Below are 15588 nucleotides of genomic sequence, written 5' to 3'. Positions count from 1 at the left end.
CAGGAGTAACTAGCTAATGCTACAAAAGCCAGGCTATTCTATTACATGCAATAATTAGCATTTTATTTAACTTAGCTTACTAAATCTAGTCTATGGGACCCAGTTAATCCAGGTAACAATAAGTTTCCAACAAAATGAGCACAAGAGAAGGCACATAAGGAACGGTGTCTAACAACCAAGAACTAGAATAGTTTCTCTTTTACTTATTAACACGTAGGATGGCTATGAGCTAAGTGAATCTCCACAGTAAAAGCAAACCAAGCCTGAGCTCCAATTTGGAAAATTTAAGGGTAAGAGTAATGACCAGGTGGGTAACCAGAAAAAAGTACTTCTGAAAGTTGATGTTGAGACCTGAAACTTATATGCATATTCAAATCAGTCCAAAAACTCTCTCACCTCTTAGCAGAGGGATAAGGCTGCCAAGTCTCATCTGACCATCTGCCCGTAATTTGTTTAGACCTTTTTACATGCTGGGCAATGTGTTAAGGGCTATGTATACAGCAATGAATTTAAAGATGTAGTCCTGAGGCAGTTTGCTTTAGTAGAAAGAACAGAAATACGGAGTCAGAAGATCCGGATTCATGTCCTCATAGTGCCACCTATTAACTGTAAGACCTAGAGGAAACAGTAAGTTTCTTCTTGGGAAAATCAGAGATGACAATACATCTGTCCCACCTATCTCATAGGACTACTGTGAGAAACAAGTAATATACTGATTTTGAAAGAGCTAAACAAACATTAGTCACTCTTAGTCATTTTAATCCAATTTTATTTTTATAAAAATGTTAGAAGGTGGGGGCCAGTATGAGTCATGGGCCCAAACACCTCCAAGGATAGACTGGGCTATCAGCCGGCTTCCCATATCATATTTTCAAAATCTCAGTGGGAGATTATGACATTTACAGAACTAGAGTTCTATTAGACTTAAATTCATCTTGCCTTTTTCAAAGAGTTATCTACACTCTCAAACATAATCAGTACTTCACATAATTGAAAAGCAACAGCCTCCTAATGACATTCAAACATGTCATACTCAAAAGTAGTCCAATGCAGCCAAGTGAAAGTGACTGCTCCAATTTATCTGATCTAGAACTAAATTCTCAAATTGACAACAAAGCCCTGAAAACAAAAGTATCACTTGTTAATAAGTATCACATGTTTCTCTTCCTACATATTTGATCTGAAACCACAATTTAAAGCTTAGAGTGAAACTTATATAAATTCTGAAAGCAAAAGTAAAATCAGTTCAGTTCAGTCGCTCAGTCGTGTCTGACTCCTTGCAACCCCATGGACTGCAGCACACTAGGCCTCTCTGTCCATCACCAATTCAGGAGTTTACTCAAACTCATGACCATCGAGTTGGTGATCCAACCATCTCATCCTCTGTCATCCCCTTCTCCTCCCACCTTCAATCTTTCCCAGCATCAGAGTCTTTGCAAATGAGTCAGTTCTTCCCATCAGGTGGCCAAAGTATTGGAGTTTCAGCTTCAACGTCAGTCCTTCCAATGAATATTCAGGACTGATTTCCTTTAGGATGGACTGGTTGGAACTCCTTGCAGTCCAAGGGACTCTCAAGAGTCTTCTCCAACACCACAGTTCAAAAGCATCAATTCTTTGGCGCTCAGCTTTCTTCACAGTCCAACTCTCACATGGATACACATGACTACTGGAAAAACCATAGCCTTGACTAGACGGACCTTTGTTGGCAAAGTAATGTCTCTGCTTTTAAGTTGCTGTCTAGGTTGGTCGTAACTCTTCTGTCAAGGATTAGCATCTTTTAATTTCATAGCTGCAATCACCATCTGCAGTGATTTTGGAGCCCCAATAAATAAAGTCTGTCACTGTTTCCATTGTTTCCCCCTCTGTTTGCCATGAAGTGATGGGACCAGATGCCATGATCTTAGTTTTCTGAATGTTGAGCTTTATGCCAACTTTTTCGCTCTCCTCTTTCACTTTCATCAAGAGGCTCTTTAGTTCTTCTTTGCTTTCTTCCATAAGGATGGTGTCATCTGCATATCTGAGGTTATTGATATTTCTCCCGGCAATCTTGATTCCAGCTTGTGCTTCATCCAGCACAGTGTACTCTGCATATAAGTTAAATAAGTAGGGTGATAATATACAGCCTTGACATACTCCTTTCCTTCTTTGGAACCAGTCTGTTGTTCCATGTCCAGTTCTAACTGTTGTTTCCTGACCTGCATACAGATTTCTCAGGAGGCAGGTCAGGTGGTCTGGTATTCCCATCTAATTCAGAATTTCCCACACCTTGTGGTGATCCACACAGTCAAAGGCTTTGGCATAGTCAATAAAGCAGAAATACATGGTTTTTTTTGGAATTCTCTTGCTTTTTCTATAATCCAACAGATGCTGGCAATTTAATCTCTGCTTCCTCTGCCTTTTCTAAATCCAGCTTGAACATCTTGAAGTTCGCAGTTCATGTACTGTTGAGGCCTGGCTTGGAGAATTTTGAGCATTACTTTGCTAGAGTGTGAGATGAATGCAACTGTGTAGTAGTTTGAGCATTCTCTAGCATTGCCTTTCTTTGGGACTGGAACGAAAACTGACCTTTTCCAGTCCTGTGGCCACTGCTGAGGTTTTCAGATTTGCTGGCGCACTGAGTGCAGCACTTTCACAGCATCACCTTTTAGGATTTGAAACAGCTCAACTGGAATTCTGTCACCTCCACTAGCTTTGTTCATAGTGATGCTTCCTAAGGCCCACTTGACTTTGCATTCTAGGATGTCTGGCTCTAGGTGAGTGATCACACCACTGTGATTAACTGGGTCATTAAGATCTTTTTTGTATAGTTCTTCTGTGTATTCTTGCCACCTCTTCTTAACATCTTCTGCTTCTGTTAGGTTCATACTATTTCTGTCCTTTACTGAGCCCCCCTTTGCATGAAATATTCCCTTGGTATTTCTAATTTTCTCGACGAGATCTCTAGTCTTTCCCATTCTATTGTTTTCCTCTATTTCTTTGCACTGCTAAGTCACTGTAGTCGTGTCCAACTCTGTGTGATCCCATAGATGGCAGCCCACCAGGCTCCCTCGTCCCTGGGATTCTCCAGGCAAGAGTACTGGAGTGGGGTGCCATTTCCTTCTCCAATGCATGAAAGTGAAAAGTGAACGTGAAGTCACTCAGTCATATCTGACTCTTAGCGACCCCATGGACTGCAGCCAACCAGGCTCCTCCATCCATAGGATTTTCCAGGCAAGAGTACTGGAATGGGGTGCCATTGCCTTCTCCGTTTCTCTGCACTAAGAATCTACTAATAAGTTGATCTATATTCTATCACATTTGTCTTCAACAAAACACCAGAAATGATGGTTAAAATGAAAATACTGAACCTATGAAATAAAAATAAGAAAACACCAGTGGGGAAAGATAGTAGAAGCAGACACACATCTTTTGTTTGCAAACTCATGCTATTAAAAAATGACCAGGGAAGATAAGAAATGGGTAAGTTACATACAACTGCTGAACTTAATTAAAATCACAATGACCTGTATTTCTGCACCAGTCAATGAGATGCAATGATGGCAGTGACAGTGTCTCAGTTCTAACTCCTAACACTAAGCTTACAATTTAGCTGTAGAGATAGGGTTAGGTGATTCAGTAAGATAGAGAGATATTTAAGGCTTCCTCTGATTATCCAGATATCAGCTTGGCCAACTCCTTATTTGCCTAAAGTCTTTTACTCAAACCTAACCTTGTGATTGCAGCCATGAAATTAAGATGCTTACTTCTTGGAAGGAAAGCTATGACCAACTAGATAGCATATTCAAAAGCAGAGACATTACTTTGCTGACTAAGGTCCACCTAGTCAAGGCTATGGTTTTGCCAGTGGTCATGTATGGATGTGAGAGTTGGACTGTGAAGAAGGCTCAGCACTGAAGAATTGATGCTTTTGAACTGTGGTGTTGGAGAAGACTCTTGAGAGTCCCTTGGACTGCAAGGAGATCCAACCAGTCCATTCTAAAGGAGATCAGTCCTGGGTGTTCTTTGGAAGGAATGATACTAAAGCTGAAACTCCAGTACTTTGGCCACATCATGTGAAGAGTTGACTCATTGGAAAAGACCCTGATGCTGGGAGGGATTGGGGGCAGGAGGAGAAGGGGATGACAGAGGATGAGATGGCTGGATGGCATCACCGACTCGATGGATGTGAGTTTGAGTGAACTCCAGGAGTTAGTTGGTGATGGACAGGGAGGCCTTCAATTCATGGGGTCGCAAAGAGTTGGACACGAGTGAGTGACTGAATTGAACTGAAGTGACTGAACCTTCTCAATGTGGGCCACAATGCTCATCCTAATATCATTTCTCAACCTACCTTCCTGATCTCACTCTGGCAACCCTGAACCCCTTAACTTGTTCAGCTTTTTCTTCTTTCTACATCTTTAGTCACCTTCTCACATCCCATACAAGTTATTTATTATGCTTATTGTTTATTCACTCTCTCTTTCCCCTACAATGTAACTTCCATGAGGGCAAGAATCTTTGCACTGCTCACTGGTATATTCCAAGACCCCAGAACAGTGTCTGGCACATAAGAGGCCCTCCATAAACACTGGTTGAATCTTTACCCCTTTCCACCCTGTCATCTCCTGGCTCCATTCTAGCTCCGTATTCATCAATGTGCCTCATCCTACCACACCCATAGGGAACAACTGGGACTGGAAATCAATGGAGACTCTATTTCAGAGAAGAGAAGAAAAAAGGAAGGAAAAAGAAAGGTAGAGAAGGAGGTTTTAAATTTATCCCCTACCTTTTGATTCACAACAATTCCAACCTAAGTTTTCGTGTGTAATTTTTCTAAATTTTCAATTCCTCCCAAATTCTATCTCGACTGCCTTCTTAGTAAAATTCTTTTTCTAAACTCACAACACTCCTGGGTCAATTGGGTGATAAGACAAGTTTAAAGAATAATAACTGAAAAACTGCAATCAGACTCAATGGAAGGAAAAAAAAAAAAAACAGAAACAGTGGAAGAAACATCTGTGTCTCATTTCCTTTTCCCTTCATAGCTAAGCTGCTTCAAAAAGTGGTCTACATCCCCCTCCTTCCTTACTGACCATTCACATCTCAGCTCTTCTGCTCTGAATGAACCTTTCTGATTCCTTACTTAAATGACCACTATGTCGCTCACACCTTCAAAACGTTTTTACTGAGCACTTAGAATATGCTAGGCACTAGGTCAGGTTAGCTGATTCAGTGGTAAACACAATTCCTAGACTGGCACTTTGAGCAGAAGAGGAACACTGACAGCAACAAAGATGAGTGACAAATGGTAAGTATTATTTAAGAAGTTACCGCAGACAGATATGACTTTATCTAAGGGGCAGAAAAGGCCTCCCTGAAATGCAATGTTTAAAGAGAAATGCAAACAGTAGAAGATAGATGAAAGACAAGAGGAAGGTTGTTTTAGGAAAAGGAAATAGTACCTGCAAAAACCTGATGGACAGAGTAGAGTGCATATAAAGAATGGAAGGAAATTCAGTGTCAGGAGAGACAGGCCTTAAAAGCCATATTATTCTAAAACTTTTATCTGTGGGCAAGGAGAATAAAAGGAAATGACACAAAACCTCAGATTTAAATTTTCTAGAAGATGAAAATATTTGCCTTATCACAATTAGAGCTGAAGGAAACAAGAATAGACTCAGGATGACAGAGATAAGTTCTTGAAACTCCTTGATTTCTATGGAAAGAACTTCCTCATAAGTTTTTGTTTCTCCTCAGACTCCTTCAACATATTATTTTCTTCTGTCATAATTCTAAGACTACTGCCTTTCCTCAGCTCTCTTACAAATGTACTCTTCTATATAATCTCACCTGTACTACACAGGTACCATCCCATAAAGTGACAATGACTCCCAAACCTGTATCCCTGGTCCAGCTCTCTTAAGGCCAGAGCTGCATTTTCTACCATCTGTTGGACATAATCACCTATGTACCATCATACATTAAAAAACCAAACACAAGATCCAGAACCCACAAATCTGGTATTTTTTAATTCTGTTGGTGATACCAATGCAGTCATCCAAGCAGAAATTCTAAATGCAACTGGCTACCTGTTTTTCCTTCACTGATCACCAGGTAATTTTGATCATCTAAATACAATGCAAATCTATCATTTCCTTTCATCTCTAATACCAGTGCCTAAATTTCAGCTTGCATAAACTTTAATCTGGATTATTCAGTAACTGGTCTGCATACTTTCAGAAACTTTGTCTAATCCAGCCTCTATACCATGAGAGTTTCCCTCCTAAAGTGTTTCTTCAGTTTACAGGAAGAAGTCCAAATTCTTTGCTATGACATACAAGGTCCATTATCTGGTCCTTGCCTGCCAGTGAGTGAGTGAGTGAAGTTGCTCAGTCAACTCGTTGCAACCCCATGGACTATAGCCTACAGGGCTTCTCCATCCATGTAATTTTCCAGGCAAGAGTACTAGAGTGGGTTGCCATTTCCTTTTCCAAGGGATCTTCCCGACCCAGCAATCGAACCCAGGTCTTCCACATTGCAGGCAGACATGTTACCATCTGAGCCACCAGGGAAGCCCTGTCTGCCAGTAAACAGCTTGTACTCCCCATCTATGGAGTCTCTGCCAGGTTTGGTCAAACCAAACTTGGAAAGCAGATGCAGGTCCCCCAAGATTTATCATGGTTTTTCAAGCCACTAGGTATTTGCATACACTATTTCCACAGCCTACAATTTCTTTCCCATTTGTTCACCTAGAAATCACCCTGAATTCTTTTAAAATCCAGTTAACGTCCCCACTCTTTTTAATCTTCCCTGGTTCGCATCATAGCTCTCTATCCTCTTCTCCTTTCCCTAGTCCCCACAGAAAAAAAACCAAAGTTGAGCATTTCTCCCACTTCACTTCTATTCTGGCATTTACCAAATTATGACTGCTTACACGTCTGCTTTCCTGACTAAATTATGTGTTCCTGTTGATAGTGTACTTTTTCATGTGTGCATCCCCATACCATACCATACAGTTGGCACTCAACAGAAAAAAAAAAAAATTCCTGAATAAATAGAAAGAAGTATTTCTTGAATAAATGAATATCTACAGAAGGGTTGTGATGTATCAAGCTTTGTTTTTATAAAATTAGTTCCTGGGTTAAGCTATGCTAAAGCTGAAGCTCCAGTACTTTAGCCACCTCATGCGAAGAGCTGACTCATTGGAAAAGACTCTGATGCTGGGAGGGATTGGGGGCAGGAGGAGAAGGGGACGACCGAGGATGAGATGGCTGGATGGCATCACGGACTCGATGGTCGTGAGTCTGAGTGAACTCTGGGGGACGACCGAGGATGAGATGGCTGGATGGCATCACGGACTCGATGGTCGTGAGTCTGAGTGAACTCTGGGAGATGGTGATGGACAGGGAGGCCTAGAGTGCTGCGATTCATGGGGTCGCAAAGAGTCGGACACAACTGAGCAACTGAAATGAACTAAAGTCACTCTAGAACTGTGACTTCTGGCTTGGGGAAGAGAGAGGGAGGGTATATATAAAAGAGGGATTCATTACAGCTGACCCAGTTCATCCAGCACCCAGAGAACACACAGAAGTAATAAGACTATGTGACAAAGATTTCTACACAAATTATAACATTATTTTAAGTAGTAAAAATTAAAAACAACAATGCGAAACTTAGAATCATTAACTAAATGAGGATTTGTTCAATGGATCTTTTAAACATGGTATTTTTGAAGACTATTTAAAGATCAGGGTTCATTTAGTCCACCTGTCAATGCAGGAGATGTGATTTCAATCCCTGTGATTTCAATCTCCAGGGAAGATCCCCTGGAGAAGGAAATGGCACCCCCACTCCAGCATTCTTGCCTGGGAAATCCCATGCACAGAGGAGCCTGGTGGTCTACAGTCCATGAGGTTGCAAAAGTGTGGGACACGACTTGGTGGTTAAACAACAACAATTTAAAGATCAGGGAAAATGCTGGCCATACCAATCAAGTGGAAAAAAAAGATATATCATGATACCAATTTTATAAAGCCATGTTTAAACATATTGGTCTGAAAACTTTCAGGAAAATGCCTGAAATAAACTATTAATATTAAATTATTAACAGTACTTATCTCTGGTTAATTTATACAACTAATATCATTCAACAAATATTTATTGAGCATCTGTCTGTCTGCTACTGTACAGTAATGAGCAGAAGACATTTGTACCTGTCCTCCTGGAGCTAAATATATCACACTTTTATAATCAATCAGAAAAAGCAATACAGGTTAGAAAAGAATACATGAGATCAACCCACTCTAAATTTATAACCCATAAAAAAGATTACTAACACTTCTCTGGAACCTAGGTTGGGAACAACATTCATACAAATATTTAGATAAAGGCAACCTACCCAAATGACCTGTACTGTTAGTTGTAAACTGTATCATAACAATTGTCTAGATCACTATGGACAGAAGGTAGCAGAGATACTATCTCTCCTCCTTCTGTCAGAAGATTTTAAAATTAATGTTAATTGTAAATAAAATTTGCTTAGTTGAAATTTAATCTCTCATACATCTTCCACCACATTTCTTTTCTCCTTGTGTTTCTTTCCCCTCCACTATTTCCTGCTTTCACCTTCAATAATTTAACCCATTTATTTAAAAGAATCTTTGTAATAGTCTTCTTTCAACCCAGAATAGCCAGTTTGAGTTCTGCCCTCCTAGGGATTCTCAAGAAAGACAGGAGCTTCAGAGGGGATCTGTGCCTCTGAAGAACAAAAATAATTCACCAAAAAATCTCAAAGCTGTGGTACTTTCAAAGCTCCAGGTCCATAAGATAGAAAAAGAAATAAGGGACTTTCCTGGAGGTCCACTGGTTTAAGACTCTGCACTTCCAGTGCTTCACTGTAATTATTTTGCTAGTTTACATCACAGACTGAAATTCTTCTAAAACTTCCTAGGATTTTCAGTTCATCCTAAACACAGTGATAAATAATAAAATTAAGTGCTCTGAGTTAAAAACTTCAATACTACAGTTTGAATGTTACCTGTTTTTAGGCATATTAAGGAGTAAATACACAGACTTAAAATTCTGTAGGTTTTAAAATATTGACAATGGATATGCTATGAAATAGTTTTCCAGAAATATTTTTCCTAGGGGACTCACATAATTGAAATTTATAATAAAAATTCGTATGCAGGATATAATCGGCATTACTAGAATATATAGAGTATTAAATGTTAACTTAGTGTTGTGATGTCAAAAGCATACGCCCAAAGAAGTAGGGGACAGAATTACTGATGGTCATTCATTCATCAGTTTCAGAAAGTACTTATTCTGTGCCAGGCACAATTCTAGGTACTATTAAGAGACAGAGCAGTGCGTAAAACAGAAAATTCCTGCCCTCGGGGAGTGTGTTCTTGGATTGAGATAGCTAACAAACAAGAAAAAAGTAAGTAAAACATTAGCGTAATAAGTGCAAAGAGAAAAGAAGTAGGGAAAAAAGATTGAGAGGGTATAAAAGCAAGGAGGGAAGGGAGCAAGCCATGTGGCTGTCCGAGGAAAGGCATTGTGAGCAGCAGGAATAGCCAGAACAAAGGCCCAAAGGTAGGAAGATGTACATTCTGTTTAAGAAAGAGCAGGCAGGCCAGTGTTGCTAGAAGACAAAGAAGGAGGGGGAAAAGTAATAAATGAGGCCAGAGAGATAATGCGGAAGGTCTGTCTAGGGCCTCCTGGAAGAGCATTGGAGTACGGCTTTCCTGGACAGTTAGGATAATAACAGTTGGAAATTTAGGAGGGAGGTGATTCCAGGTAATTAGAACAAAAGACAAGGAACCAGGATTTTGAGGATGTTTAGGAATCAGCAACTGCTTGCTGTGGAATGAATATACACATAAAGTGAGGGAGCATGAATATAAGAGAAAGGGATCATGTGTGAGGTGACAGTTGAAGGTGCTGTATGATAAATATTCAGTCTTTGATCCTCTGTTTAGGAACTGTAGAAGAGAGATAGGGCAGGGAGGCACCAGGGTAAAAAGTAATCTTAGCTGCCCCTTTAATATAATCTTTTGCTTTCCCTGGCAAGGATAAAACCCTGCTCCAGATAACTGCTTTAGTTAGCTGTTATATTTATAAAGAAAAATGGTAAAAGTCTTGGGATTTCTGTGGGGAACACTTCAAATGTTCTTGTAGTAGGAAGGAGAGAAAATGTACAAGAACTGGAATTCAGATTACTGTATTATTAACATGAACTCAATTGATGATGAACAACTGTATGATTAACATTAATTAGTAATACATAGTGAATCATAAAAAGAAGATGACTAAAAAGCGGGACTGAGAAAGCAAATAGGAATTTCAAGTTTTTAAAGATCATTCCACAAAATGGCTAATTCATGAATAAACAAGAGTTAACTATACCTCTAATTCTATATAAAGAGGATTCTGGATTCTATTATAATTATCCACTTTGAATTAAAATTATTCACAAGGCAAAAGCTGGAACCTTCCTCCCAATTCAACATACCATACAGAACAGTACCTAGTACAGAAGATGCAAATGCTTGCTTAAATAAAAATCCTACCCTTTACTTTTCATCTCAGTAGAATCAGTGTTAGAGCTGTCTTAACACAACCTCAAATTGTTACTATTAATAAGGAGGATATTAACAAAAACAGAAGTTAGGAAGAAAGGATGATTTTCTTCCATATTACCACCTATGCAAAACAACATACCCCAGAGGATTCTACTGGTTAATTAACCATATAACACAAGGCCAGTTTCAAGTACAAGCAGGAGTGCTACTTGGAATAATGGCATACATAACATGATTAAATCCAATAAACAAAGCTGTTCCAAATCCAGGAAAATTTCCCTCAATACATCCACATGAGTTGCAGAAGAGATTCCTTTTTGAAACACAACAAAAAGCATAAGACAATTCGAAACAATCTCTTTCATCTTGATCCTTCAAGAACTCAGTGAACTTGGGGAATTGGGTTTGCGTCTGTGTATGTTTTTTCAAATCTCAAATTGAGAGTAACATCCTCATCTTTCGTTCCAAATAAAGCAAACAAGTACAATTAAAAGGACAGCAGCTCTTAACCACTCTTGGTCATGGGATGTTATAAATTCCAAAGAGAGGAACTGCTAAAGTAGAAAAAGGAATCACCTGATACAAATAACGAAACTTCTGCCGGGAAAAGCATTGTTCTACATATGATAATGTTTGTGCCCAAGCCACTTTTTACACTGCTTACAGATAAAACTGAGAGGAGGGATTTCACAGGACTTTTAAAACCACGATTATCCATCAAAAAGTTTTCTTATGCAAATGTTGGAATGTCAATATACTTTCTGGTCTCCCGACTTCCAGGAAGCATTTTTCCATGCTAAGACAAGAACATTTTCAAGTGCAACTCCGTAAGCAGATTCGAACTCCCCTGGATACCACAAATAAGCATGAAAAAAGCCTTCATACCACAAAAAAGTACAAAGGTAGTTTGCAAAGGTGTGATTAGTTCTGCTTGTTGGAGCGATTAGAGCAAGCAGTGAATAGAAGGTGCCCTGAAACCGAGCACACTGAACCACGGCCGCGGCATCTCCAAGATGCAATGATAAAAGCATCCTGCCCCCTCCTCATACTCCCCAGAAAGTGGCCTATTCCCGGAAGCCCGCTGACCGCAGGAAAAGAGTCCGGCCGGCCTCACCTTATAGACGTCCCCGTAGGTGCCGCTGCCGACCCTCTGAACGAGCTCGTAGTCCTGCTGCGGGTTCCGCCTCAGGATGTCGGCCCCAGGCCGCAGAGGGGCCTCCATCTTCACTCAGGGCCCGGCCCCCGCCGGCTCTGCCCGCGGCGCCCCGATTCCCGCTAACGAGGACGAGCGGCGCCGCTTCCCAACATGGAGCCTCTGCCCGCAACTCCGCCTGCACGAGGGACAAGCAGAGGCTACAATCCCGAGCGGCCCAGCCCCTTCCCTTCCGCCCGTTCGGGGACCGCGGACCAGCCGGCCTGGAATTGTCCCTGGCGCCCCGCCGCCGCGTTCCGGCCGCGGCCCTTCCCCCTCCCAGGCCGCCCGCGAACTGCCGGACCGGGTCTGCCCGCCCGCCGGCGCTCGGGGTCGGCAGGATACCTCAGGCGGGCGGCCCCGCTCTTTGTTGAGCGCCGCGCCCGGGACCTACTTCCTCGCCCGCGCCTGCGTCCTGCTTCCCGGCTCCCGCCGGCCGCTCCAGGTCCCGCGCCGCCACCGCCGTCGCCTCCCGCAGCACCGCACGTCCTCTCGCGGGCGGCTGAGGCGCGTACCGTCGCCGCCGCCGCCGCACCACGTTCCCCACCCGGGGCTGCGTCACCGGGAGACACGTTCCCGGCCAGCGTGGGTCGGGCGCCCAGAGGCCCGCCCGAGCGCGCCGGCCGCGGGGCCAGAGTGCCGCCCTGAGGCCTGCTCGGGACACGACACTCTACCGGCCGGGCCGCCGCGCCCCCTCGCCCTGCGCGTCCCTCCGGGCCCGGGCTCTGCTCCCCACCCGCGGGTGTTAGGGACGCCCCCGGTGCATTCGTGGGCGGACGCGCCTCGGCTAAACCGCCCCCTGCTTTCTCAGGTAAACTTGGAGAGTGACGGGTAGCGGGAGAAGGGTGGGCACGAGGGAGACGGGAACGCGGCCCCCGCCCAGTTCAGAGAAGGTACGTTGAGGGCACTGGGCCAGGAGTCAGCTGGCAGTGGGGCGCCAGGAAAGGAGGTGGGAAGTGCCAGGTTAACTAAATCGCGGCACACCCTACTGCACCGTCCTGTTTTGCAAATCATTCCCAGTGGTACCAGTTTGAGGCTTCCCTACACACCTGTGCAACCTGTCTTCTGTGAGTTTTCCCGAGACATTTCTGAAAGTCTGAATTCCTAGGAAGTCTCAGTGGCCAGTATCCCAGTTGGGCACACGCGGTGTCTCAATGCGGATATTGCTCCTTTATTTGAGTCAGGAGCTTTGCAGAAGCTGAGACAGAATTAGGGACCACAACCTGGTTCTGGTTCTACCGCTTCCTCAGTATGTGACCCGGGACAAGAAAGACATCGGATTTGGCAATGTCTCCCTATCTGCAGCTTGAAGAGGATAGGGTTTTGCGTCTGACACCCAAGAGAGTGTTTATAAAGCATCTTACAGGATTATAAAGAGGGTTATCAAAATATGAGGTTTAAAAATATTTCACAATGTACAAAATATGAACAGGAGTTTAGGGAAGTAATTTGGCTGATATTTCGCAGGCTGTTTTGCGGTTTCAGTTGTAGTCTTGTTCTGAAGGTAGAAATAACCTTACCAGTTTGTATACTGGCAAAGTTATTTCTAGAGCCCCGTGAAGGTTTGAACAAAAGAGCCAGTTTAACGCTTGGCCAATGCATTTGAAAAATCACAAAAGAGCAAGTTGTGGATGTTGCCTTGTGGCTTTGAATATCCAATTCAATTCCATTCTTGGCAGTGTACTCCTTGTTGTTGGTCATTGTAATCAATTGCATAATGTAGAAATTCAATTCACACCTTAACAGGACAGGGAAGATATGTATTTTCTTGTGCTCTCTGCACAAAGGGCACTTATTTAGGGAACATAAGTAAGCTCAGACTTACATGTTCTATGGACAAAGCCTATGTGTTTGCTGCATTGAAAAAATTGTTGAAGAACAGTTCCTTCTTTCAAAGCTTCTTGGCACTTATTTTGGTGGGCAAATACTTTTGGCTTCAATGACTTAAAATCTTTTCAAATGTTCTATTGGTATCCTAGTACTTATTTACTGCCATAGATTCTTATTTTCCCCTTTGACCCTATAAGCATTAATCCTTTTTCTAGTCTATAATTTATTAATACTTGCATTACTCCTCAGAGAATTTGAGGCAGAATACAGAAAATGCATTCTATAACATAAGATAAAAATGAGGAAATAGGTATGATGTTAAAGAAAGGAAGAATGGGATACCAGAACAATACAACAAATTGGCCGAAGCAGAAAGTTTTATAGTGTTTTTGAGATCATAATAAACCAGTTGATCGAGTGAGAGGTGCATCTTTTCCTGTTACTAAGAGTTTAAGAAGACTTATCTCATGGGCCTTCCTAAAGTGGAAACTCTGAATTCCCTCTTTGAAACAAATATCTTTCTGACAATCTTTTAGGCATGTTATTCTTGAAACACAGTGTTTGATATGAATGAGGCAATAAAAATTTGAGGTCATAGGCTTCATCAAGACCGTGAAGTGCACATACTTTATGTTGCCAGTAATGGCAGAGACATACGCTTTGACCATCAACCCAGAGCTGGATAGTATGGAAAAAGTCAAGGTTCTATGTGGTGATTCAGAAATGTCTGCCATAATCATTACTTTACTCATAATACAACCATTCCAAGGAAAAAACATCTGCTTTATACTAACTTCAAGAGAATTTTAAAAATTTTAAATACTAGTTAATTTTATCAAGGTCAGTGAAGTCATAGCTTGTGTGTTAAATATTACATGGTTAGTAAAGAAATTCACATTAAATTTCTGTAAAATAAACATATAGTGCATAAATTTAATTTTACATCGTAAACAATTAAGCACATGGTTTCAAAATGGAAGGTTACATAACAGTAAAAAGTTGTAGCTTACGCAAGAGTTTCTTACAGACCACCAGTTTTTACAATGCCAGGGTATTGAATAAGATAAATATAACTTGATACGATTGTCATGTATTCTTTGGGTCTTAATATCTGACATGTTTTACTGTTCCCTACCTTATATGGTTTGCTCTATGCTTTTTAGTGTTTTTCCCTTCTTTCAGAGTTTTTTTAGTAAAATGCTAATTATAATCTTTGGCCTCTGGTTTCAATTTTAGCCAAGGATGAATTTTTTTAACTGGGGGACATAGGGACTTCCCTGGCAGTCCAGTGGTTAAGACATTGCACCTCCATTGCAGGAGGCACAGGTTAGATTACTGGTTCCTGCATGCTGCACAGCGCAGCCAAAATATAGGGGAAAAATATCAGGGGATATAAAATTTTTTTATTTCTACCTAAGTAAGTTTCACAATTTACTAACCAAGAAAGAATGGCTAAGTAAAATCCTCAAGGTGACAAAAAAAGCATAAGGACAGTAATTTAATATGAAACATGTAGACTTAGGCATTATAATCTGATGAATCTTCCAACATAAGCTAATTGCAAAATGTAACTTGATGTAGTTGAGCTTTATAGGTTTGTTAACTATAAATCAATTAAATATTGGAAGACATTGGCTACCATCATGATTTGTATTTTCAAATAGTTAATCTTAAACGATTCTTTCTGTTACTAATGAGGTTCAGTTGTCTGTTGAGGCCAAAACTATGTTTTCAAAGTATAGAATTTTCTCTTTTGTTCTAGAGAGCAGTAGAACATGCATCTCTTTCAGTATCAGTATCTGGTTATTATGATGGGAGTTTTAAAAAGAGTTGAGGAACCCAGCGCACATCTTTTTTTAAAAATCTAGTTTGAATTGATTATCTGATGTGTAACCTTGATCCCCAGGGTGGTTTTTAAGTTTATATGAGAATTGATAGCAGGGTTCCTGTATTCAGCTCAGTTGAGAGACAACTCTTGGCTTGCTACCAGGGCTTGGCAGG

General features: G+C 41.4%; 2 protein-coding genes across 5 annotated transcripts in view; one reads left to right on the top strand and one right to left on the bottom strand.

Moving 5' to 3' along the window:
• MAP4K5 (mitogen-activated protein kinase kinase kinase kinase 5) overlaps nt 1–12356 on the bottom strand; it is a 116775-nt gene extending 104419 nt beyond the window's left edge. The window contains exons 1-2 of one of the 3 annotated variants that reach the window (XM_018054363.1): nt 12103–12356; nt 11680–11896 (exon numbers count right to left, since the gene is read on the bottom strand). In XM_018054363.1, coding sequence (XP_017909852.1) covers nt 11680–11787 — 108 coding nt within the window. In that variant the 5' untranslated portion in view covers nt 11788–11896; nt 12103–12356. The remainder of the gene's footprint in view (nt 1–11679; nt 11897–12102) is intronic. The other 2 variants (XM_018054362.1, XM_018054361.1) reach the window with 2 other exon arrangements.
• Nucleotides 12460–15588, top strand: part of ATL1 (atlastin GTPase 1) — an 86208-nt gene continuing 83079 nt past the window's right edge. For both annotated transcript variants that reach the window (XM_018054364.1, XM_005685638.3), the window contains exon 1: nt 12460–12568. The gene's annotated coding sequence lies outside the window, so the exon portion shown is untranslated. The remainder of the gene's footprint in view (nt 12569–15588) is intronic.

This window comes from Capra hircus, chromosome 10, assembly GCF_001704415.2.
Source record: "Capra hircus breed San Clemente chromosome 10, ASM170441v1, whole genome shotgun sequence".
In the NCBI taxonomy this organism is placed as follows: Eukaryota; Metazoa; Chordata; class Mammalia; order Artiodactyla; family Bovidae; genus Capra; species Capra hircus.
This window is presented reverse-complemented; position numbering and strand designations above follow the sequence as displayed.